Source organism: Acartia tonsa, chromosome 13 (assembly GCF_053477335.1).
Source record: "Acartia tonsa isolate MP-2025a chromosome 13, ASM5347733v1, whole genome shotgun sequence".
Lineage (NCBI taxonomy): Eukaryota > Metazoa > Arthropoda > Copepoda > Calanoida > Acartiidae > Acartia > Acartia tonsa.
The window spans coordinates 17,297,057-17,319,785 of record NC_137272.1 but is presented as its reverse complement, the minus strand read 5'-3'; the positions used below and the strand labels follow the sequence as shown (position 1 = coordinate 17,319,785).

The window sequence follows — 22,729 nt, the reverse complement described above, 5'->3', positions numbered from 1 at the left end:
AAGTATCTTTCTGCAGAATACTTGACTTTAAAAATAAATCTATAATATAAAGTTGTAACATGTCTGTCTGAAGCTTAAGATCTCAGTAGCCGCTAAACTGACAGGGATATGCTTCTCAGGGAATATAGTTACTGGTTCAGCGGTGGTTTTAAGCTATTTTTAAAAGGAGTGGTACCCCCCAACCTCCAAAAAAGAAAAAAATATTCCCAAGTATAAAAAAAACAGTAATAGGTTATTCATTCTCAATGCCTCCTTGAGTGAAGCAACTAATATCTATCAAAGCTAAATAGCTTAAAACCTTAATGACACAAATTAAGATTACGAAAACCAACATAGGAGGTAGGTTGAACTATTATTATAAAATTTAGGACACACTAAGGAAGTTATAATGTAGCTCTGCTAAAAAAGAAGAACTCATAATCACATCAAACTATATTTCTATTCATGATATATATTTAACATTTAGAGATTATGTATTTTCTTAGGATAACATTTATAGTTAGATACATGCTTGGATTGCTGACAATTAAGATAGATAATTATATTATCTTTTATTGAGTTACTTTTAAAAACAAAACTTTTTTTTCGATAATAATTAGAATGTTCATATAAAATGAGAATCAAAAGCAGTTTATTATCTATCAAGTTCCTAAAAAGTACTATAATATATTTATCCTAATCTACAATAATCCAACAATGTACCCAACTGATTTGTATAACATTATAAAGATTCAATTTTATTTTATTTTCGGAGCTATTAACTAAAACAACAAATATTAAAAATTAGGTAGTATAGATTTTTTAGAGATTTTAATCAACAATTTTGCTAGCATGTTGTTTGTGTATTTATAATTGTAGAATTTGTTATTTTTAAATAGTATAGGTATTAAGAATACTTTTTTTGTTACTGTTTTACTAGCATTGGTACTCTATAGATAGTGTACATTCGAATGGCCAACAGTTACTTATAGAGCATAAAATAAACATAAGATAAAAATAAAAATTTAGAATTTACATTTACTTGATAATGATATATCTTTATGACTTTATTGTTCCATCAAAGAGCCCTTTCGAGCACCAAAAAAGCCCTCACCTTATTTTGAAATAAATTAAAATTCAGTGGGGTAGTTATTAGTGTGTTTTTGTTTTACTTTAGGTTAGGTTGTATTGGGTACAGGGTTAGTACCCGCAGGGTTATTGCCCCCCGCATCAAAGAAAAAAAATACCCACTTCCTTATTTAAATTTTACTTCAAAACAAGGGGAGTGTTTTCGGTTCTTTATAATAGAAAGCGCAGATGATATATTCTTGTTGCTGCGCTACATATGGATAATATCATCTAAGACGTATGATGATTTAAATGTAAGCATCCTCGGTGAGTTGAAACTCTGAGCTGCCTCTGAAATCAAATCTAAAAATAAAAAAACAAACATGAATGATGACGTGAAGTTATTAAAAGTATAAAAGTAATCGAATGGTCTTTTGTTTTTTGTCCATTAAGAACTCCAAAACAGCTGGAAATCTGAAATATTTTTGCAGGGATCTTAAGAGATAGGACAAAGAACGATAGATTGATAAACGTTTCCAATTGTGAAAACAAATTACCCCAATCTAAAGGTAAAACTTGTTGGTTCAAATGTTTGAACACTATTATCATGAAGTCAACCAATCAAAATTCAAGAAAAGTGTGCCAACCAATAAGAAAGCGGGTCTATAAAATTTAATACCAGTGTAATTTACAGTCCAATGTACTTTTCCCCTCTGCAGTTTTGTTTAAAGTAATCTATCAAACACTTTGTTTAAATCAAACTTGCATTTTTATTTTTTTTTTAAGGTAACGAAGAAGATAACATTAATATAAAGCGTTAGGGACTAGTGTAAAAACAGTCCAATGCCCCCTCCTTCCTTGAATAAAAGGAAAAACACAACAAGACCAACAAGAATTTTAGAATAATTTTGGCACTAATGAAAACAGTTTGAAAAACTAATCGAACCTGTACCCATATCCTGATTTTTCAAGTGTTTCAACTTCACAATTATTCTAAATAAAAGAATAAAAGTTATTTGAGAATTTTTGTTTTAACCCTTACAGATCGGGGGGGGGGGGGCTCAAAGAGCCCCCCCCCCTCTAGTTTTTTCAATCTCATTTTTTTTGTAGGTAAGATGGAGAGCTGTAACTTCATGACTTTTTAAGTTTAGTAATTATACGTCGGCAAGAGTTGATTTTATTAGGATACCTGGTCTGTGTCGGTCGTGGTGTCCGGTCAAAGTCGGTTGGGTAGGAAAAAAAATTAGAAAAAATTCTAAATAAATCTTAATTTCTACATTATGACTTTTGTGTATAAGGTAGAAACCTAAAATTTTTTTGGTGAATACTTAGATATCAATGACCTTCTGAGAAAAGTGGTGTTATGACCGTTTGACCGCTCCCTGACCGACTTTATGACCGATTTTTGTCTGGCTTTTACTACAGACATATATCATGAATATCGTGGCTTCTATTACAGCTAGAGTCCTATAACTTTTTTTGGTAAATCCTTGAGCAACAATAAACAGATAAAAACATTAATTTGCGCCGCCAACCGCCGTTTTACCGCCGTAACCGCCGAAAATGGCGGTTTCCGTTATTTTGCCGTTTTTCGGCGATGATCAGAAAAAGTCATTTTTTTGTTATGAAAAATAAAAGTTCGTCCTAAAATTTGGTCATCCTAGCTGCAAAATTGGCCGCTCTACAGCTGTTTTAAAATTTAGCGGCTGGCGGCTAAAGAGCGGTCTGACTGCTATGACTAGAAAAAGTAATTTTCTCTAAAAATACACATGAACCACCAGAAAAAAATTTTACGTCTTTATCTGTACCAGGAGCCGAGATAGAGGGGGGGGCTCTTTGAGCCCCCCCCCCCCCCCCCCCCGATCTATTAAGGTGGGAATTGGGGCCCGATCTGTAAGGGTTAAAATGCACACATACACAAACAAGGGACAGTTCTAGTTTGTGATTTTCTCGACTGATATTGAAGATAGACAGGCAGAATTATCAGTGAAGATTACTATGATATTGTTTTGTCAGTCTATTATTTAACACCATTTGTGTGTTTGTCTATTCGATGATCTTTTTGTGCTTCTCTTCTTTTTGTGATTTTTGTTTCAAAGTTTGGAAATTTTAGCTCATTATAGTTCAAGATTTTAAAAATAAACTGTGTTATGCAAATAGAAACAAACTGTTACCTCTGGTTTTGTCAAGAGAGATCCGCTGCTACTATCCCTGGTAAATAAAAAAATGTATATTTTCTGAAATATTTTATAGAGAAATTTTTTTAATTAATTACGTTTGCTAGAAATTCAACGCAAGAACTTCAATAGAAATCAACAAAATTAAATTTGTGCTGAATCGAAAAACTTTTTAAAAAATTTTATTACTTAAGGTAAAGTATTAACTTTATAGATTTTAATTTTTAAAGCAACGGAAGATAAATTTCAATGAAAAAATCAAATTTATTATCAAATCACAAATTTTAGGATAAAATAAAAGTAAATTGTTACTCTTATTAATCAATATTAGCTACAAAAGGGAGAAACTACTATTGAAGTTTTAAACAACTAGCGATTGTGCCCCCTAGCAGACTCAAGTTTTGAAAAATATGATTTAAGTGAGGGGGGGGGGGGAAGAGAATAGTGCATTGAAAAATTTTCCTTTGACCTATATAAAGCTTTAATTTAAAGTAGAACTACAAACTGAATGAAAAGTTGTAAAAAAATAAAGGTTAATAATTACCTACAAATGGGTCTTCTGATGGGAGTTATCCCAACTTCCTCAAGTCTCATCAACTATAATATTTTTATATAGTAAAGTAACAAGTTGTCTATGTGTCTGTGTGTCTGTCTGTCTGTGTATATGTCTGTTTGTCTGTCTGTATGCTTGTCTGTCTGTCTTCTGATGGGAGTAATACCAACTTCCTCAAGTCTTATCAACTATAAAATTTATCTATAATACAAAGTAGAACGATGTCTGTCTGTCCGTCTGTCCGTCTGAAGCTTAAGATCTCAGTAACCGCTGAACCGATTTCAGGGATTATACCTACTGGTCCTGTGATGGTTTTAAGCTATTTTCTTGGGGGGTGGGACACCCCCAACCCCCCCCAAAAAACAGAGGAGATTTCCTTGGTCCTTTTAAGAATTTCACCTTATTTTTTTTTATCACCTCTTGGGGCAGAGCCCCTAGAGGCTAGGTGCAAAGCCGCTGGTATACACTATAGTAACAGGATGTCTATGTGTCCGCTTGTATGTCTGTCTGTCTGTCTTTTGCTGGGAGTAATACCAACTTTCTCAATTCTCATCAACTATAATATTTATGTATAGTAAAGTAACAGGATGTCTATATGTTTGTCTGTCTTCTGATGGGAGTTATGCAAACTTATTTAAATATATATATCTTTTTATTATTTTATTATTTTTTATTTTTCTAGAGTTAATTTCTCTATGTATTGTGGTGGTAACCTCCCCAAAATATTCTAAACCTTCCCTGGATATATGAGAAGATATACTTTAAAAGAAACCATATTAGTTTAGCAGACAGAGCCTGTTAACTTTATTTAGGGTTTACCTGCAATTGAGTTATTGGGTTTTCAAACATATCTGAAATAAATTGTTTTAGAAAGATATATAATTGGTCCATGGCTATTTGGCTGGGTAAGGTGATATTTCTGGTATGTATTATGGACCCATTCTTAAAAACTTTTTTTTCTTCAAAATATAGGGTGTTTAATGTTTATAGCCTTCTCTCTTTTTTTATTAAAGTCATCAGTGTTGATTAAGCTACTGCAATGTGTTATCGTAAATTAAAATCTAATGAAAATTTTAATAATCTATAATTATAAATGTCTTGCCTGTTTGAGTGAGATTATCCTGAGAGCCCTTTGAGGTCATACTTTCTTTCCTAAACATATTGTCTCTGGCAATCAAAGGGGGGAAAAGTCGAGCACCCACTTTCAATTTAAGTTTTTAGAAGAAAGTGAAAAAATTGGCTTTTATTCTTGGGCCAATTTCTCTTAAGAAGTTGATAGTACTCTCCTCCACAATATTTAGAAACTTTCCCATTGCCCTTAAGAAGCTAATATTTTCTTATCATTTCCTGGACATACAGACACATACCACACAGACAAACATCCTGCTACTTTTATTAAAGGATAATTACCTTTGCTCCCTGTAGATTTCTTTTTCGTCCGCTAATATTTTCTTATCCTTTCTGGAGAGAGACTTAACCCGGTTTTCATTTTGAATCATTTTCCTAAATAATTGGCCAGTTATAGAGTGTAGATGTAGAAAATTGTCTATAATAAGCTATGATCTATAATTATAAAGTAAGCAATACTGGGAAAAAGTTATTCAATTTTTGTATTCTTATATTGCAGAAGAAACCAACATAACCTTAATTATCGTAGTTGATAAGCAAAATTAAACTGATTGATAATGTGAGATGGGGAAGGGGGGGGGGGGGGGTTAAAATTAGAATATTAACATTGTGACGGATTTATTTGGGATGTTTTAGTATTTGTATTTTTTTTATGTGGTTTATTTTACTTTTCAACTGGCCATTTCCTGTTGTCATCAGTAAAAGTCGTCTTCGCTGGAGAATTGGCGAGATTTTCAGGGTTTGGTTTGGCATCTTCTTTGTTTAGTTTTAGGCTGCTGTTCGGGGTGGTGATGAGCTTGGCCGTTTCTGTTGGCATTATGGGGCAGGGGGGTAGTATGGGGTCTGTGTTGGGTGGCGGTGGGCTGCTTGTTACCCCTATTCCAGAATCTAAACATCAAAATATCATAATAATTAAACCGTTTTTTGCATAAAATTTTCTCTGTAAAGGGTTGAAATTTTTAAAAACATTCAGTAAATGTAATGTTTAAGTTACAATTAGTTACATAACCTCAGCTACAAGAAAATAGGCCGAAGCGCTGGAAAGTTTCATGTTTGGGGTCATAAAAATATGTCAAAATCCATCTCTTTTTTAGGGGCTTCTTCTCTTAACCCTCCTTTTTAGACGTATTTTATGACGTCACGTATTTTTATGACGTCACGCAAGACACGCTCAGCGCTTCTATAGCCCGAGCTGACTGCAAAAAAATTGTATTAGAAAGTTTAGTTTCCTGTTCAGTGGACACTGGACAGACCTCGTTTGTAGTAGGGAAGGTTCGCTACATATTTTTACCTGAGTTACTATAGTTTGTACCACCATGATTTGTTGGTTTTAGCTCCAAGGAATTTAGCTCTGCAACTGGGTCATCCTTGTTCACATACAAATTAATTACTATTTATTTAATTGTACTTCAAAAACAGATAGTTTGTAAAACCATAGATATTTTTTCAGTAAAGCTAATTGAAACAAATTTTGTGGGGGTCATCTTTTTATGGCGACTATTCATAGGACGGTGAATGTTTTCGCCCCCAAATAAGTTATGAACTTCGCTGGAACTATAAAAAGAACCAAACCGGTTCAATGGTTCAGCTTTTAGTGATAAACTACAGGCTAGACAACCAAACATCCTGTTACTTGTATAGAAAGATATTACCTCTTTTAAAATGCTTTCCTCAGTTTTTGTCATAGGAATTGATTCTAAAACAGTAATGAAATAGATTTTTATCAGACTATGCTTTTTTTCAGAGTACAATAGCGTAAGGTGGGTTAGGTTCATATTCAATCTTTGTTTTGATATAAAATGTAAATTTGACTTTATCAAGGTATTTGATATATGTGCCAATTTTTGTAGGCAATGTACATAAAATGCCAGTGGTTTAAGGGGATAAGACAATGGCCGATAAATTGATGTACATAAAAAAATTGGTTTACCTTTCTTACTGTTAGCTGTATCGTCTCTGCTTAGCAGAGAATCTTTTGAGGGATTTTTCTCTATCTGAAATTTCAATTATTTCATAAATAAAACAAGCAACAAACTGTAATACAGTACTAACATATGATAGTTATGTATCGCATTGTATAATATACAACTTACTGTAGGGAAAGTAAAATTTTTAAATAAAAACTTAATTTCAGTTTCTTAGGGGCCGATTGACTATGCCAACAAAAAAACATAACTTTTTATTTTTAGTAAAATTTAACACATACTCTTCTAGCAACGGAATGAATGTAAGAGAAATACAAAGTTTAATAACTTTTAAATTTGTTATTTGAAATTTCTGTAGGTTTTGTTATTTTCAATAATTTTACATGCCAAGTAGCAAAATTATTATAAAGTACTTAAGTTGAGATACACCCAATAGAATTGTTTTCAAAGAATTCAACCAAAAAGGACATAAATATTAATCTAACTTCTTTGAATTTGTTGGAAATTTGAATTTTGAAGAGACAAACAAGCAGAAATAAGAAAAATCATTCATTTATACAATCATTCCAATCCTTATAATAGTAACAGGTAGTTTGTCTGTCTGTTTGTTAATTTGTCTCGAAGGATCTTTTTTAAAAAAAATTCTTTTAAATCTAATATAAAATAAATTTGGTTATCGAATTAACTACCCCCTCCTCAACTGCCCCTAAAAGCCTCTAGAGGCGTAGCCGATAATCATTTAAAAAGTAATAGGATGTTCTTTTGTAGCTTATTATCTCGCTAACCGCTGGTCCAATATGTATCTCCTTCATATTGAGGCTTCTTATAGGTCCAAGAAAGGTTTCTAAATTTTTTGGGAGATTAAAAAGGATATTCCCCTCTATTTTTGAACTTTTTTTTTAAAAACAAAATTTAGATTGAGGGACGACATTTTCCCATAGTGTTACAAAATGACGACCAGACAAGGTGAATTATAAGGTAGCTTCGCCACTAGTAAAACTTACCGACTTCTTGCCATTGATATCTGGTCTGCTGTTGATAGACACTTTTCGGTTCTTACAATCTACCTTACTGAAATAGAGAATAAAATAATTAGGATTTTTAAAAAGTTGATATAAAGATAGTAATATTCATCTTTTGTAACTGATACTTTGATTGCACGAAATTTCTTAAATAGTCCTATATATGTTCTTAAGAAAATAACTCAAAACCACCACAGGACCAGTAGATATATTCCCTAAAGAGTAGAATCCAATAGGTTCAGTGGTTACCGAGATCTTAATGGACATTCGGACGGACAGATAGACATCGTTCTACTTTATTATAGACTAGCGGCTGTGCCCCTAGCATCTAGGGGCTTTGCCCCAAGAGATGGTAAAAAAAGTGTAAGGTGAAATTTGTAAAAAAAAAAAATAATAAGAGGAACCAAGGAAATATTCCACAAAGGAAATATTCCACAAAGGAATCTTCTACAAAGGACCAAGGATATTTCTTACAAAAAAAAAAAAAAAAAAAATGGGGGGGATTTTTTTTGTTTTTTTGGGGGGTTGGGGGTGTCCCACCCCCCAAGAAAATAGCTTAAAACCACCACAGGACCTATAGGTAGATACCCTGAAGAGTAGAATCCGATCGGTTCAGTGGTTACCGAGATCTTAAGGGACGGACGGACAGACGGACAGACATCGTTCTACTTTGTATTAAAGATTGTAACCCCTTATTTTTAATTAGTATAGCTCAAACAGGGGTTTGGCTTAGGAAAAAAATACTCCCAGCCCTCTCCCACTTTATTTTAAATTTTCTTTAAAAAGAATGGAGGATTAAGGGGTCAGTGATCGCGAGGAACTTGAGGGAAAGCACCTACAAATTAAACATTTGTTTTGATAAAAATTAAAGTTTAAGCTATAAAAATAATGTTTGTCATTACGTATATTACTGTATTACAGACAATTTTTTACAAATAATAAAATAAAATAAAATATAAAACCAATACTAGTCGTCGGTTCTATGTGCTATTAAAACTGGTTTAAATCTTTTCATTTCAATATCCGCAAAAAGCTGTCTATTAACGATGCGATAAATAACTGTGTCTTACCTATTAGAGTTAATAGAGTTCATATCAGCTTTTCTAGCTTTCACTTTGTCCTTCCGTCTCACTAAATCATTGTTGAACCGAACCATATCATTACTGAAACAATTGTTCTATTAATTTCAATTTCAAACTTAAGATTATTAGGTTTTCTTTCTTGGAAGAATGATCCTAATAATTCAAAACTTGATATTGTTTAATCCTTGTTAATTCGGACTATATTCGTCCTAAAAGAATGTTCCTTTTGATTTCAAACTTTATATTATCAGACAATTGATAAAACAAATTTTTCTTTGTCAGATATATTATCCGAAATACTGTCAGAAATGTTTTATTTATATATGTATTAAAGTAAAAAAATAAAGGGGGAGGGAGTTTCAGGTTGAAGCAAAATACTGGACCTAATGTGTTATACATTTAGGAAAGTCTGTAGTATTGTTTTAGACTATTATCTTGACCAAAAGTTGAACCATAGGGGCTAGTCTTTTATTTTAGCATTGGATAAAAAAAAAGTTTTTTGATGTTGTTTAAAACAAGCGATGCTGCCCAATAGTGTTAGAGAAAGGACTACGCCTCCGGTGGCTAGCAGGACGTACTTACCCTATCATAGCTTTATGATGCTGTATAAAACAAGCGATGCTATCCAATATTGTTAGAGAAAGGACTACGCCTCCGGTGGATAGCAGGACGTACTTACCCTATCATAGCTTTATGATGTTGTATAAAACAAGCGATGCTGCCCAATAATGTTAGAGAAAGGACCACGCCTCCGGTGGATAGCAGGACGTATGGCAGGTAACCTAAAAAATTTGATATATGATTACTTGGTTGTTGCACCAGATTCTCCTGTACTCTGATAAAGTGATGCTCCCAGCTGGCTAAAATAACGATAAAACAAATCCATTCCTATATCAAATCCCTTAACCTCCTACTAGAGGACCAATCAATGAAGAATATAGTAGCAACCTAGATTGAATACAAATTTCTCTTTCATAATCCACGTTTTTTATATCTATCCATTGTTTCGGTAGAAAAATATAATCTTCTCAACTGCTATTGCAGTTAGAGGACTGATTTTGTGATTGTGTATTCACCTATTTATGGATCATGTTTACAAGTCTGTCCGTTTGTCAGTAAGTCGTAATATCATGGTTAAGGTACTTACATCCCGATTCATCAGACATGTCTCCATCAAGGCAGTCATTATATCCATTGCAGGCGGAACTTAAGATATTTAAAATATTATTATTGTAACCCATGCGTCCAAAAACTTGAATGAACGTTCTTATGTCAATTGCAATATAAGACAATCAAAAGAGCCAAAGAGATATCGCTCATGGAAAAAGCTCCTTCCATGGAAAGTTTTTTTTGATAATTAATAAAAACTAGAATTAAAGTTGAGGTTTGCCCCCCCCCCCCCCCTACAACCCTGCAAGAGATATTCCATGTAGTATATTTCATGAAGAGTTCCCCCCCCCCCTATCCTTTCGTTCTAGAGGCCTCTAGGGGCATAACCGCTAGTATTAAATCTACCTCTAGGATAGACAAAGGTATAGAGAAGAGTGTCATGAAGTGGTAGGAATTTCATGGAGGGAGGACCCTCTCCACCCCTCCAGCATTCCTTCCTAGAGGCCTCTTGGGGCATATCCGCTAGTATTAAATAAACCTGTAAGGTAGACAGAGGTATAGAGAAGAGTTGCATGTAGTTGTAGGCATTTCATCAGCACAAAATCTAAAAATAACAAGAAATTTATTGTCCATAAATAGCGCAGCAACAATAAATAAAACTCGCTAAAAAATGCATTCTTCCTAGAGGCCTCTAGGGGCATAACCGCTAGTATTAAATAAACCAAAGATAATCAAATAGTCTCTTTCACAAGCCCAACCAAATCAAGAGAAAAGTATAAAGAAGTTTTTTGGTTGATTTTATGGTATCTGTGCATATATAAAATTGCTTTTTAAAAGTATTTTCATAAATTTTCCTTAAAATATAAAGATATATTAAAACTAAATGTATCTTAGGTCGAAAAAGATCTAATTTGGAAGCATTTTCGATCAAGTTATGGCCAAATAATGATGAAACACATAATAAGTTAACAGACTTTAGGGGTCTAAAATTTCATGTTAGTCCCCTATATATATTCTAAAATTATCTTCGTCTGTCCGTCTGTCTGTCTGGCCTAGTTTTTACCTGGAGTGTTTACAGATGACTCCTTGCTCGGAATTGCAATCCTCTAAAAAAAAGGCTTTCATTAATCCTTATATAAAATTATCAGGACTATACCTTAGGGCCTCGCTAACCGCTGAACCGATATGGTTCTTCTTTGCAATACACCTTTCCATAGGTCCTGGAAAGATTTCTAAGTATTATGGGGAGAAGGTACAACTACTCATCTAAGAGAAATCGCCCCTGGGAAAAAATAACCTAGAGGTCTTAAATGGTTATAAAACTTGTAATGAATCGTTTTTGATTAATCCTACAAGCCTATTTCTTAATCCATCTATAATACAAAGTAGAATGATGTCTGTCCGTCTGTCTGTCTGTCCGTCTGTCCCTTAAGATCTCGGTAACCACTGAACTGATCGGATTCTACTCTTCAGGGAATATAACTACTGATCCTGTAGTGGTTTTAGGCTCTTTTCTTTAGGAGATGGACACCCCTAACCCCCCCCCAAAAAAAAAAAAAAAAATCCCCCCACCATTTTTTTAAAATTAATTAAAATAGTGGTGGAGTGGGGGCAACTCCAGGTAATAAAAGATGTAGTTATACCTCTTTTGGCAAAGTCCCTAGAGGCTAGGGGCGAAGCCACTAGTATTATTTAAAAGTACCTGCAGTTTTATATGTAAAATGTTCAATGTCCGGAATCCTGTGTTCCTGGTTCTTCTGTTTCAAAAATATTTTCAATTTATCGGAGATGGATTTGTGCAGTTTTGCGGATATATCGTCCTTGGTGTCTTGCGGACGTTCAGCTGCTTCTTCATAGTTTACCCTTAATGGAAAAAATACATTTATAGAGCGGCTTCGCTTGAAATATTAAATCTAAGAAAAACAAAGTGTTCTTTTGAAAGTATATCAGTATGGCTTCGAAAATGATTGAAATTAGGGTATTATCTTCTTAGAATTTTTTTTTACTTTGAAAATCTTCTGGGATTACCTTCCAAGATATGATGTAGAGCTGACCAGTTTTCCAACCCATTTGATTAGAACAGTCATCTCACCTAGAGTATCAAACTATTAAAACATCATTACAATAATAAATGTATAAGTCTACATGTATAAACCAAACAATTAATCGGCCCAAGTCGTAGGGACCTTTTTCGTCTGACAGCAAATTGCTTTCTGAACTTTTGTTGCCATTTGGTTGTTAATACTGGTAATACTTTTTCTCGTATTTATTCGAATCCGGTGGAAAGGAACCGGTACTCATCCATACGAAAAAACTATGTCTAGCATCGTATTATATCCAGCTTTCTACGAATAAAAAATGTATAATCATAAGATTAAAAACAGGTTTTTTTTGCCCGTGCCTTTGGCACCTCGGGGCTAAAAAAAAACTTGTTTTAATCTTATTATTATACATTCTATATCCGCGGAAATCCGTTTATAATACGATGAAATAAATAACTATTATTGGCTGCTATACAAAGGCCCAATTTAAAGTCGTCACAGGGTTTCCAATCCGTTGGTAAAGTTACAAATAGCTCTTAATATAAAAAAATTCAAACGTATAATTTAAGAAGCGAATATCTAACCAAGATATGGGGTCTTCTACAGGAATAAGGTATAACCAACAAGCGAATTAATTATTTATGCCTATTTCACCATAGTTGTTTAAAACCTGTTTTTTGGATGGTTCAATTGTTAGCATCAAAACTGTCATACTATGGTTAACGATATATTCATTACATGGATATTGCACAAAATTTTCATGTACTCTAATAAAATTATACTTTCAGCTGGCTAAAATAACGATACCCTATCCTTATCCTTTACCCCATCCCCTCCCCTCCTACTGGATAAATGAACTGGCTAATAAATGAGTACCATATAATCAGAGAGAGAATAGACAATGGGCTGTTAGTCCCCAAAATTTTATATTAATGCTTTCTTATTTGTTGGATTATTATCACTGTGGAAACATAAGTGAATTTTGATTGGTTGTTTCATTAAGTGGATTGTTAACACGTTTCAACCACTAATTTTAATTTACAGAACGTGTAATTTATGTATCATTATTGGGGATGTTAATCTATAATAATCTATCTGTTTGTCTGTGTGTCTGTTTGTTTGTAGCGAAGGATCTCGCTAACCGCTGAACCGATCGGGTTCTCCTTTACAGGGTAGCTTCTCATAGGTCTCGGAAGGTTTATAACTATCTTCTTGGGGGGTAAGACACCCCGAACCCCCCCCCCCCGAAAAAAAATACCCCCTCCCAAAAAAAAAAAAAAAATTCTTTTTAAAACTAAAATTAAAATAGTGGGGTCGACTACCCCCCCCCCCCATGACAAAAAAATTCCCCCCCCCCCCCTAAAAGAAAATTTTTTTTTAGATTTATTTTTTTAAAGTCTAAATTACGAAAAATTGGTTTGAAAAAACCTCTTGGGGCAAAGCCCCTAGAGGCTAGGGGCGAAGCCGCTAGTAAATTTATAGGCCATTATCTTATCCATTAAGATCCCTGCATAAAAGCAACCTAAATTGGCAAAAATATTCTCCTGTCAATTTATCCACATATACTATATCCATTATTACAGTGGATTATGATGAATTATAGGTCGACTGAATTTGAGTTGCCGATTGTTTACATAGTTTCCTCATGCTATCTCAATAAAAAAGCTTCAAACTTCCAAAAAAAAAAGTCAAAATTTGATAAATAAAAATTTCAATTTTTTTAGGAAGTTTAGAGCTTTTTTAGCTAGTAGTAAATATGGAGATAGCATGAGGAAACTATGTACACAATCAGCAACTCAAATTCAGTTGACCAAATTATAATGTGTCAAGTTGTCATTGGTTAATGAAAGCGAATCTGTTCTATATATGATACTAGCGGCTACGCCCCTAGAGGCCTCTAGGGGGCACTTGAGGAGGAGAGAGTCGAATTTAATAACCCAATTTCTTATTTAAGATTTTAAAAGAAAAATTTAAAAAAAAAATTTTTTTTTTGGGGGGAGGGCGAAATTTTTTTAATTTTTTTTTGGGGGGGATTTTTCATTTTTGGGGGGGTTGGGTGTGTCCCACCCCCCAAGAAAATAGTTATAAACCTTCACGGGACCTATGAGAAGCTACCCTGTTAAGGAGAACCCGATCGGTTCAGCGGTTAGCGAGATCCTTTGGTACAGACACACAAACACACAGACAAAATAGTCATTTTTAATTTTAGTAAAAAAAATTAAAAAAATTTTTTTTGGGCGGGGATTTTTCATTTTTGGGGGGGTTGGGTGTGTCCCACCCCCCAAGAAAATAGTTATAAACCTTCACGGGACCTATGAGAAGCTACCCTGTTAAGGAGAACCCGATCAGTTCTGCGGTTAGTGAGATCCTTCGGTACAGACACACAGACATACAAACTCACAAACACACAGACAAACAGACATCCTGTTACTTTAGTATAAGGACTAGAGGCCTCTAGGGGCACTTGAGGCGGGGGGAGTTAAATTTGATAACTATTTTTTTTGATTAAATGGAAAAAAAAATTTGGAGGGGGAAATTTATTTTTTTTTAGGGGGGGGGGGGGGGAGCTGATGCCCCTTCTTTTTTATTTTTAGTTAAGAAATAAAATTTAAATTTTTGTTTTTTGAGGGGGGTTATTTTTTTCTAGGGGCGATTTCTCTTGGGAGGGTGGTGGTACCCTCCCCAAAAATATTTATAAACCTTCCTAGGACCTATGAGAAGCTACCCTGTAAAGGAGAACCCGATCGGTTCAGCAGTTAGCGAGATCCTTCGGTACAGACAAACGGACAGTTATACAGAAAGACGTTCTGTTACTTTATTATAAGGATGATCTAGAAACTTACTCACTAAATCAGACAATAGGAACAATTTGGCCATATAAATGGTTATAAAAAGTTCACATTTTGCTACAAAAGGGAAGTAATTTTGTTATTTCGTTTGCTATAAATGGTATATAATATACTAGCGGCTACGCCCCTAGAGGCCTCTAGTGGCCTTTAAATGTTTTTTTTTATTTTAAATATCTAATTTGAGAAATAACTTGTCTATGTTATCAATTGTTAAATTCATGCGTCTACGCAGCGCAACTACGTAGCGCGACTATGCTAGCGACACTATGCGGCGGAAATAATTAATATTTTTGATTTTATTGTGATTTCTCTTGGGAGGGTGGTGGTACCCTCCCCCAAAATAGTTATAAACCTTCCCGGGACATATGACAATCTACCCTGTTAAGGTGAACCCGATCTGTTCAGCGGTTAGCGAGATCCTTCGGTACAGACACACAGATATACAGATACACACACAGACAAACAAACATCCTGTTACTTTAGTATAAGGATTATATAAATATATAATATAATATAAATATATCAGGATAAAGCTTTCCTTCGGTATATATATTGTGTAAAAATTTCTTCCCACATATAATGTGAAGCTGCAGCATATGACATTACATATTTGCCATTCTTATTAATAGAACAAATTCTATATTAAGTACAGATTGACCATCTAAATATACTACGTCTATTCAAATTATAGTTAAAACCAGAATCTTTATTTTTAAAGGACTGTCCTTAAGAAAAAAATTTAATTATGGAAACTTTTAACTTTATTCCTTCAACTATTTCTGTTTTATTTTAAGCGAATTTTTATATGACAGAATGGCATACAAAACCCTTTGAAAAATGTAACCTCTAACTATTAGGTTTTCTTACAGGGTGAATATAGAGATGTGAGAGGCAAAAATGCAAGAGAGAACTACATAGGTTACCACTAAAGGAGCACAAAAAAGAGTAGGGATAACTTATTAGTAGGAGGTCAGAATTTTGATCATGTTGCCGTCAAAATAAAATCTTCTTTATATTTTTTTCTGGTAGTGGACAGTCCTTTTTTATTCTTTTGTCTGCTATTATTGATTTTTTTTTGTTTACAAAGAATGCACAAGATTTAGAAAATGCCGCGATATACCTCGATTTCTGTATGGTGAAATTCAAATTTTGCCCCCCAACAACAGCTGAAAAAGGCAATTTAATAAAGGTTGCGTTATTTTGCCCCCCAAATCAATTTTCAAATTAATTTCCTTGTTGGTTATACCTTATTCCTGGATCTTCTAGAGCTTTATACTAATAAAGGCTATTCATAAAAAGGGTTTTTAAATAATGTAATTTAATTTACACTTTCAATAGAGCCAATTTGGACTAAGAGTATTATAACATTTAAATATTATTATATAACATTAATAAGCTTTTTTTAATTATTGAACACAATGCAATTAAAACTGGTTTTTTTTCTTTTTTGGTTTGTAAATAAATCCAGGTATAAAGAAAACTAAATTTTAGTTTTAAAAAATTTAAAAATGGTTACCTATCAGAGTAAAACCTTAAATTTAGTATTTTATAAAACAAACAAATCTAAATTATATCATAATTATCTATAATACAAAGTTGAACGTTGTCTGTCCGTCCGTCCCTTAAGATCTCGGTAACCACTGAACCGATCGGATTCTACTCTTCAGGGTATCTACCTATTGGTCCTGTGGTGGTTTTAAGCTATTTTCTTGGGGGGTGGGACACCCCCAACCCCCCCAAAAACAAAAAAAAATCCCCCCCATTTTATTCTTTTTTTTTATTTTTTTTTTTGTAAGAAATATCCTTGGTCCTTTGTAGAAGATTCCTATGTGGAGTATTTCCTTTGTGGGAGATTTCCTTGGTCCTTCTTATTATTTTTTTTTTTACAAATTTCACCTTACACTTTTTTTACCATCTCTTGGGGCAAAGCCCCTAGAGGCTAGGGGCGAAGCTGCTAGTATTATATAAAGTAGTTAGCGTTTTTGTCTGTCCCAAAGAAACTCGCTAACCGCTGAACCGATATAGTTCTCCTTTATAGTGAAGCTTCTTAAAGATCCTGGGAAGGTTTTCAACTATTTTTGGAGAGGGTGTCTTAACCCCTTCCCCCTTAAGAAAATATTTTTTTTAACTCTTTTGAAACTCAAATTTGAAATGGGATGAGGTCGACTTTTCCCTCTCCTACCAGTGCTCCTAGAGGCTTCTAGGGACGTAACCTCTAGTTATTCATATGTCAGAACTAAAGATTTAAAAATAATTTTTTAAGCACCATAAGAAAATAATTATCAATCTGTTTAGTTTTCTCTTGATGGGAGCTGTTACATTGCTGTGGCATAGCTTGGTGTTGGAACTTTTAGTATCCAAACTTTTGAACCAATAATTTTAAATCTAATTGTGTTCACCTTGAAAGTATTTCCTCTTGATGGGAACTGATACATTTCTGTGGCATAGCTTGGTATAAGAACTTTTAGTATCCAATATTTTAAACCAATAATTATATTTACCTTAAAATTTATTTCCTATTGATGGGAACTGTAACATTGCTGTGGCATAGCTTGGTATAGGAACCTTTTAATATCCAATATTTTGAATCAATAATTATATTTACCTTGAAAATATTTCCTCTTGATGGGAACTGTAACATTGCTGTGGCATAACTTGGTGCTGAACCTTTTAGTATCCAATATTTTAAACCAATAATTATATTTACCTTGAAAATATTTCCTCTTGATGGGAACTGTAACATTGCTGTGTCATGGCTTGTTGTAGAACCTTTTGGTATCCAAATTTTTTAATCAATAATTATATTTACCTTGAAAATATTTCCTCTTGATGGGAACTGTTACATTGCTATGGCAAAGCTTGGTGTAGGAATCCTCTGTTTTGATTATAACATACTCACTCAAACAACTAAAATTTAAAAACAAAATGATAACATCCAGAACTCAATAATCAGAATATAAATGAATAAGAGTCGAAGCAAAATTGTAAGTAAATTTGTTGAAAAAAAACGGCTTGATACAGGATAATGTTTATGGACATACTTACATGTTTAGGACTTGATTGTAGAAATGTATCGCTTTTAATATTGTACTTTGTTGTCCCAGGAATCAAAATACCAAAAATAAGATTAATCGGATAATTGGATCACATAAAAATTGGTTACTAAAAAATTAGAAAAATCAACATGTTTAAAATAGACGTACGGACATTCTGGTAATGATTATAGAGTTTCTACGCTTTCTAAATCGTACCTAACAACTACAGGAATCACCATGCAAATTTTGAAATCGATAGGACAATGCCTAAATTAATGAAAAAAGCTAATTGTCTCGGACGGACGGACGTATGGACGAAGGGACAGACCCTGATTATAGAAAAGCTTCGCTTTTAAAAATAGTTCAAATTATCATATTTAGGCCCTTACAAAAACTCTTAAAAACACTTTGCCGTATTTCATCTACATTTCCATACTATTCGATACTTATGGATGTTTTCATCCTCGTTTAAAAATCAAATCAAAAGGAAACAGTTGTTAATTATTTTCTTAAATGAAAAATTACCTTTTCTTGTCTCGTTTAGAAGCAAATATCTTGTTGTTGATATCAATTCTAAAGTATCCTGGCTTCTCTACTTTAAACCTGAACAAAAAATATAATTTTAATCCACAAATAGGGTCTGTTTTCGAATTACAATCAAGCTTTTAATATTTCAAATTCAGTAAATGGTCTTGACAGAAATTCCTTTTGACAAAATAGCAATGCTTTTAAACGTCTTTTTCGTGCCATTATTTATTCCCTTGGGCAAAATACCTATTATGCCATGGTAGTAATTAGAAACAACACCTTTTCCCCATAGCGTTACGGACTGACGGACAGACAAAGTAAGTTGTTGAGTAACTTTACTCTAAAAATTGAATAAACAGAATGGTTTACCAAACAAGGCAGGGCGTTTCAACATCCACAATATTATCTCCGAAAACCTTAATAGAAAAAAATAATAAAACATTAAAAGAAATTTGGACATTATCCAGGGAACGTAAGGGATAAGACAAAGGACGCTAAATTAATATACATTCCAAATGATGATAAACAAAATCAATCCTTCTGTAGATTAAATTGAAACTAACCAAGTAGGCCTGGGGATAAAGTCACCCAAAAATCAGCCACCCGATGTCATAAAATGAAGGATTATCCATATCTTTTTAAGGGTTTCCTTTTACACTTTTCCTCTCATCTCCCTCATTTTTATGACGCCCCATGTCTGATTTTTAGTTGACTTTCTCCCGCTACGCTTCTGTGTATGACAGTTAATTTTATCTACTGAGAAGCTGACCTAAAATTCACCTGAGAATCTATAGTTTGATTGTATTTTTGGCAAAAGAAACCTGATACCTACTGCTGCTATGTCTGGCACGTAATTTGGCTACTGAGTAGCTGTTCTAAAATTCACCTGAGATTCTATAGTTTGGTTGTACGTGTAGGAGAAGAAACCTGATACCTACTGCTGCTATGATTGGCACGTAATTTGGCTACTGAGTAGCTGTTCTAAAATTCACCTGTGATTCTATAGTTTGGTTGTACGTGTAGGAGAAGAAACCTGATACCTACTGCTGCTATGTCTGGCACGTAATTTGGCTACTGAGTAGCTGTTCTAAAATTCACCTGTGATTCTATAGTTTGGTTGTACGTGTAGGAGAAGAAACCTGATACCTACTGCTGCTATGATTGGCACGTAATTCAGCTACTAAGTAGCTGTTCTAAAATTCACCTGAGATTTAATAGTTTGGTTGTATGTGTAGGAGAAGAAACCTGATACCTACTGCTGCTATGTATGACTTGTAATTTAGCTACTAAGTAGCTGTTCTAAAATTCACCTGTGATTCAATAGTTTGTTTGTACGTGTAGGATAAGAAATATAATACCTACTGCTGCTATGTCTGGTGCGTAATTTAGCTACTAAGTAGCTATTCTAAAATTCACCTGTGATTTAATAGTTTGGTTGTATGTGTAGGAGAAGAAACCTGATACCTACTGCTGCTATGATTGGCACGTAATTCAGCTACTAAGTAGCTATTCTAAATTCACCTGTGATTCAATAGTTTGATTGTATGTGTAGGAGAAGAAACAGGATCCAATTTCTGCAGAACTAAAAAACAAGGAATGGTTATTTAAATTATTTTGTTTTAGTCGGCTTTCCACGGATATTAATATGAAAATGTATAAGATTAATTCCGGTTTTGTGAGCCCCCATTAATTGAAGGCCCAACTCAAATACGCTGGTATTGATTTAATATTGTATTGATTTTATTATTTAAAATATGTTTTTGGTAGATAAATCAGGAAAACTTAGTACTAGTCCTGAGCAATTTTTAGGCTATTTGATGGGTGTTTCGTCACCCTCCTTAAAGGTTATGTCTGAAAGATTTTAAATTTAATGTGTTATTTTAGAAGTTTATTTCAGAAGATCATTGCATTTATTTTTTTCCTGAAGAATGTATTTTAAACATAATTGAATTTAAAATTGAAAGGAATATTACACACAATTTATTCGTTATATTAGATAAAACTTTTAAGGAAAATATGTGTATAATGTTAAATCTTTTATTTTGTAATTTTGTGTTTGATAGAATAGTCTAATTGAGTTCAAACATTGCTACACCCTACGTACATGGTCGTTTCCCTTTGTTTTTAAAACATATCTTTGGTGCCTATGGAGGGTTAGGTTACGTTAGGTAGAAGTTCGTTTAGCCCAGCTGGGATAGTACTCAGTAAGGATAAGGGATTGTGGGGTTAGAGCCTCATACAGGGTAAAGAAAAGTTTTGAAAAAGACGGGGGATAGGATAATTGCGTCCAACTTTACTTTGCTTTCATTTTTAAATTGAGGGGTTTCAAAGTTTAAGCGGTAAACACCCCCCTTTCTTTAATATCTATCAGGTAAGGGGGGGGGGGGGGGGTTGTATCGGTGGTCAAAAAATAAGTTTAAGTGAAAACATTGATTTTTTGCTTATATTGTCTTAAATACTCTATGAGATTAACCTATTGTATAAAAAGAGTTCTGTTATAAGTTTTCTTTAGCTTATAATTGCTGCAATAGCAAACTAGTTCAAGATTAAAAGCCATTAAACACTTCAAAAGTTTTCTACTACTTTTTATAGTTTTTTTCATATATTTTTGGAAAATTATTAAAAAAAAATTTAAAAATTACCCTAGATGAGCATGTATAAACAAGAGAAAAAGTGGAAACGATATTTTCCACTGAACCGACATTGTCATTTTTTCACCTAAATTATAAAACAATAATATTCATTTATCACATCGTTTCATAGACAGCTTTCAGCGGTAAAAGTAAAAATTACAAGAATAATTCCAGATTTGTTAACCCTGTTAAAAACTGGTATTAATTTTATTTTTTATTTTAATATTTGTGGAAAATTGTTTGTATACATATTTTTTTAGTATGGCTGAGAACCAGTTCTAATCAACAGGATATTAATCGGTTTAGAAGCCATACTAAATTATTGGTTATATTCTATTTTATAGCAAAACAGCGTTTTTTTCATTGAAAATATCATTTAAATTTCAAATTTCAAAGTCACTAAATATAGATCTAGATATACAGAGCTACTGTATATTAATTCTGACTCTCTATATTAAAATGAGATTAATTTCTATATGAACATTTAAGATTGGAACATGTAAAAAGGGTAGACCTATCTTAATGAATAGGTAAACCTCACTTTATGTTATTAAACTAATTTCAAAGCCACTAATACATCTAGATTCTACAAAGTTACTGTGTATTAATTCTGACTCTATATTAAAAGAAGATTGGTTCTTATATGAACATATATGAGAGGGGAAACATGTAAAAAGGGTAGACCTATCTTACTAAATAGGTATACTTCACTTTTTGTTATTAAACTAATTTCAAAGTCACTAATACATCTAGATTCTACAAAGTTACTGTATATTAATTCTAAATTTATATTAAAAGAAGATTGGTTTCTATATAAACATATATGAGAGGGGAAACATGTAAAAAGGGAAGACTCACTTTGGGCCTCATCTCAATTTAAAGTTATCATATAAATCAGCAGGAGAAATGGTTTCAGCTGAAAAAATTTAGAAGATTCCTAATAACTTATTTTAAGGTTTTCATGAGGCCTTTTCTTCCGATTTTAAGATTATAAATACATTTTTACTCTGGTTATGGAGGCATTCTATAAAAAGATTGATTTTAAAACCTCTAATTATAATTTCAGAAATGAAAAAAATATAATCGAAACGGTTCCACGACAAACGTAAGAGTCCCAAACATCAGAGTGGACAAACGCAAGAGTCCCAAACGTCAGAGTGGGACAAACGTCAGAGTGGGACAAACGTCAGAGTGGACAAACGCAGGATTTTTGGGACAAACGTCAGAGTGGACATTTTATAAGTAAAACGTATGAGTCTCGATTTTATAATCATTAAAGCGCTGCGGCTAGGTAGGCCAGGGTGCTGAGTGCTGCAGCCAGAGTCATTTTCTTTATGATTAGGTTAGGTTAGGTTATAGGCTAGGGGGCCGAGCGCCCGCGGCTAGGCAGGCTAGGGGGCCGAGCGCTGCGGCTAGGTAGGCCAGGGTGCTGAGTGCTGCAGCCAGAGTCATTTTCTTTATGATTAGGTTAGGTTAGGTTATAGGCTAGGGGGCCGAGCGCCCGCGGCTAGGCAGGCTAGGGGGCCTAACTGTCTATTTTTTGTCATATAATTAAAATAGCATAGACTCTGATGTTTTACTTAAGCAATGTCCACTCT

At 33.5% G+C, this 22,729-nt stretch overlaps 1 protein-coding gene and 1 long non-coding RNA gene across 3 annotated transcripts; both read right to left on the bottom strand.

Moving 5' to 3' along the window:
• Window positions 1–419: 419 nt before the first annotated feature.
• LOC145303799 (uncharacterized) lies at window positions 420–4,665 on the bottom strand. 2 transcript variants are annotated; one of them, XR_013873827.1, is made up of 5 exons: window positions 4,597–4,665; window positions 3,769–3,821; window positions 3,222–3,258; window positions 2,000–2,040; window positions 420–1,410 (listed from the first exon to the last, which is right to left on the bottom strand). It is a non-coding gene; the product is annotated as an uncharacterized LOC145303799 (long non-coding RNA). The 2 variants fall into 2 exon arrangements; XR_013873826.1 differs by having other exon boundaries at window positions 1,994–2,040; window positions 4,597–4,651.
• A 160-nt stretch (window positions 4,666–4,825) lies between these two features.
• Window positions 4,826–21,221, bottom strand: LOC145303798 (uncharacterized). Its single transcript, XM_080145418.1, has 19 exons — window positions 21,141–21,221; window positions 20,020–20,080; window positions 18,868–18,914; window positions 18,496–18,573; window positions 17,745–17,842; window positions 12,073–12,136; window positions 11,747–11,907; window positions 11,108–11,150; window positions 10,583–10,648; window positions 10,082–10,140; window positions 9,614–9,716; window positions 8,923–9,015; window positions 7,835–7,901; window positions 6,836–6,899; window positions 6,558–6,601; window positions 6,197–6,272; window positions 5,594–5,793; window positions 5,188–5,282; window positions 4,826–4,929 (listed from the first exon to the last, which is right to left on the bottom strand). Exons 1-19 carry the CDS (start codon window positions 21,206–21,208, stop codon window positions 4,851–4,853), a joined length of 1,566 nt encoding a protein of 521 aa, XP_080001544.1. The 5' UTR covers window positions 21,209–21,221; the 3' UTR covers window positions 4,826–4,850.
• Between the last annotated feature and the right edge of the window lie 1,508 nt (window positions 21,222–22,729).

Coding starts and splice junctions, on each gene's coding strand:
- LOC145303798 (XM_080145418.1), bottom strand. CDS start 21,208: ATGACAATGTCGGTTCAGTGGAAAATATCGTTTCCACTTTTTCTCTTG. Junction 18,574..18,867: donor GAAACGCCCTGCCTTGTTTG/GTAAACCATTCT, acceptor TTTTTTGTTCAG/GTTTAAAGTAGAGAAGCCAG. Junction 6,273..6,557: donor AGGAAAGCATTTTAAAAGAG/GTAATATCTTTC, acceptor TATGTGAACAAG/GATGACCCAGTTGCAGAGCT.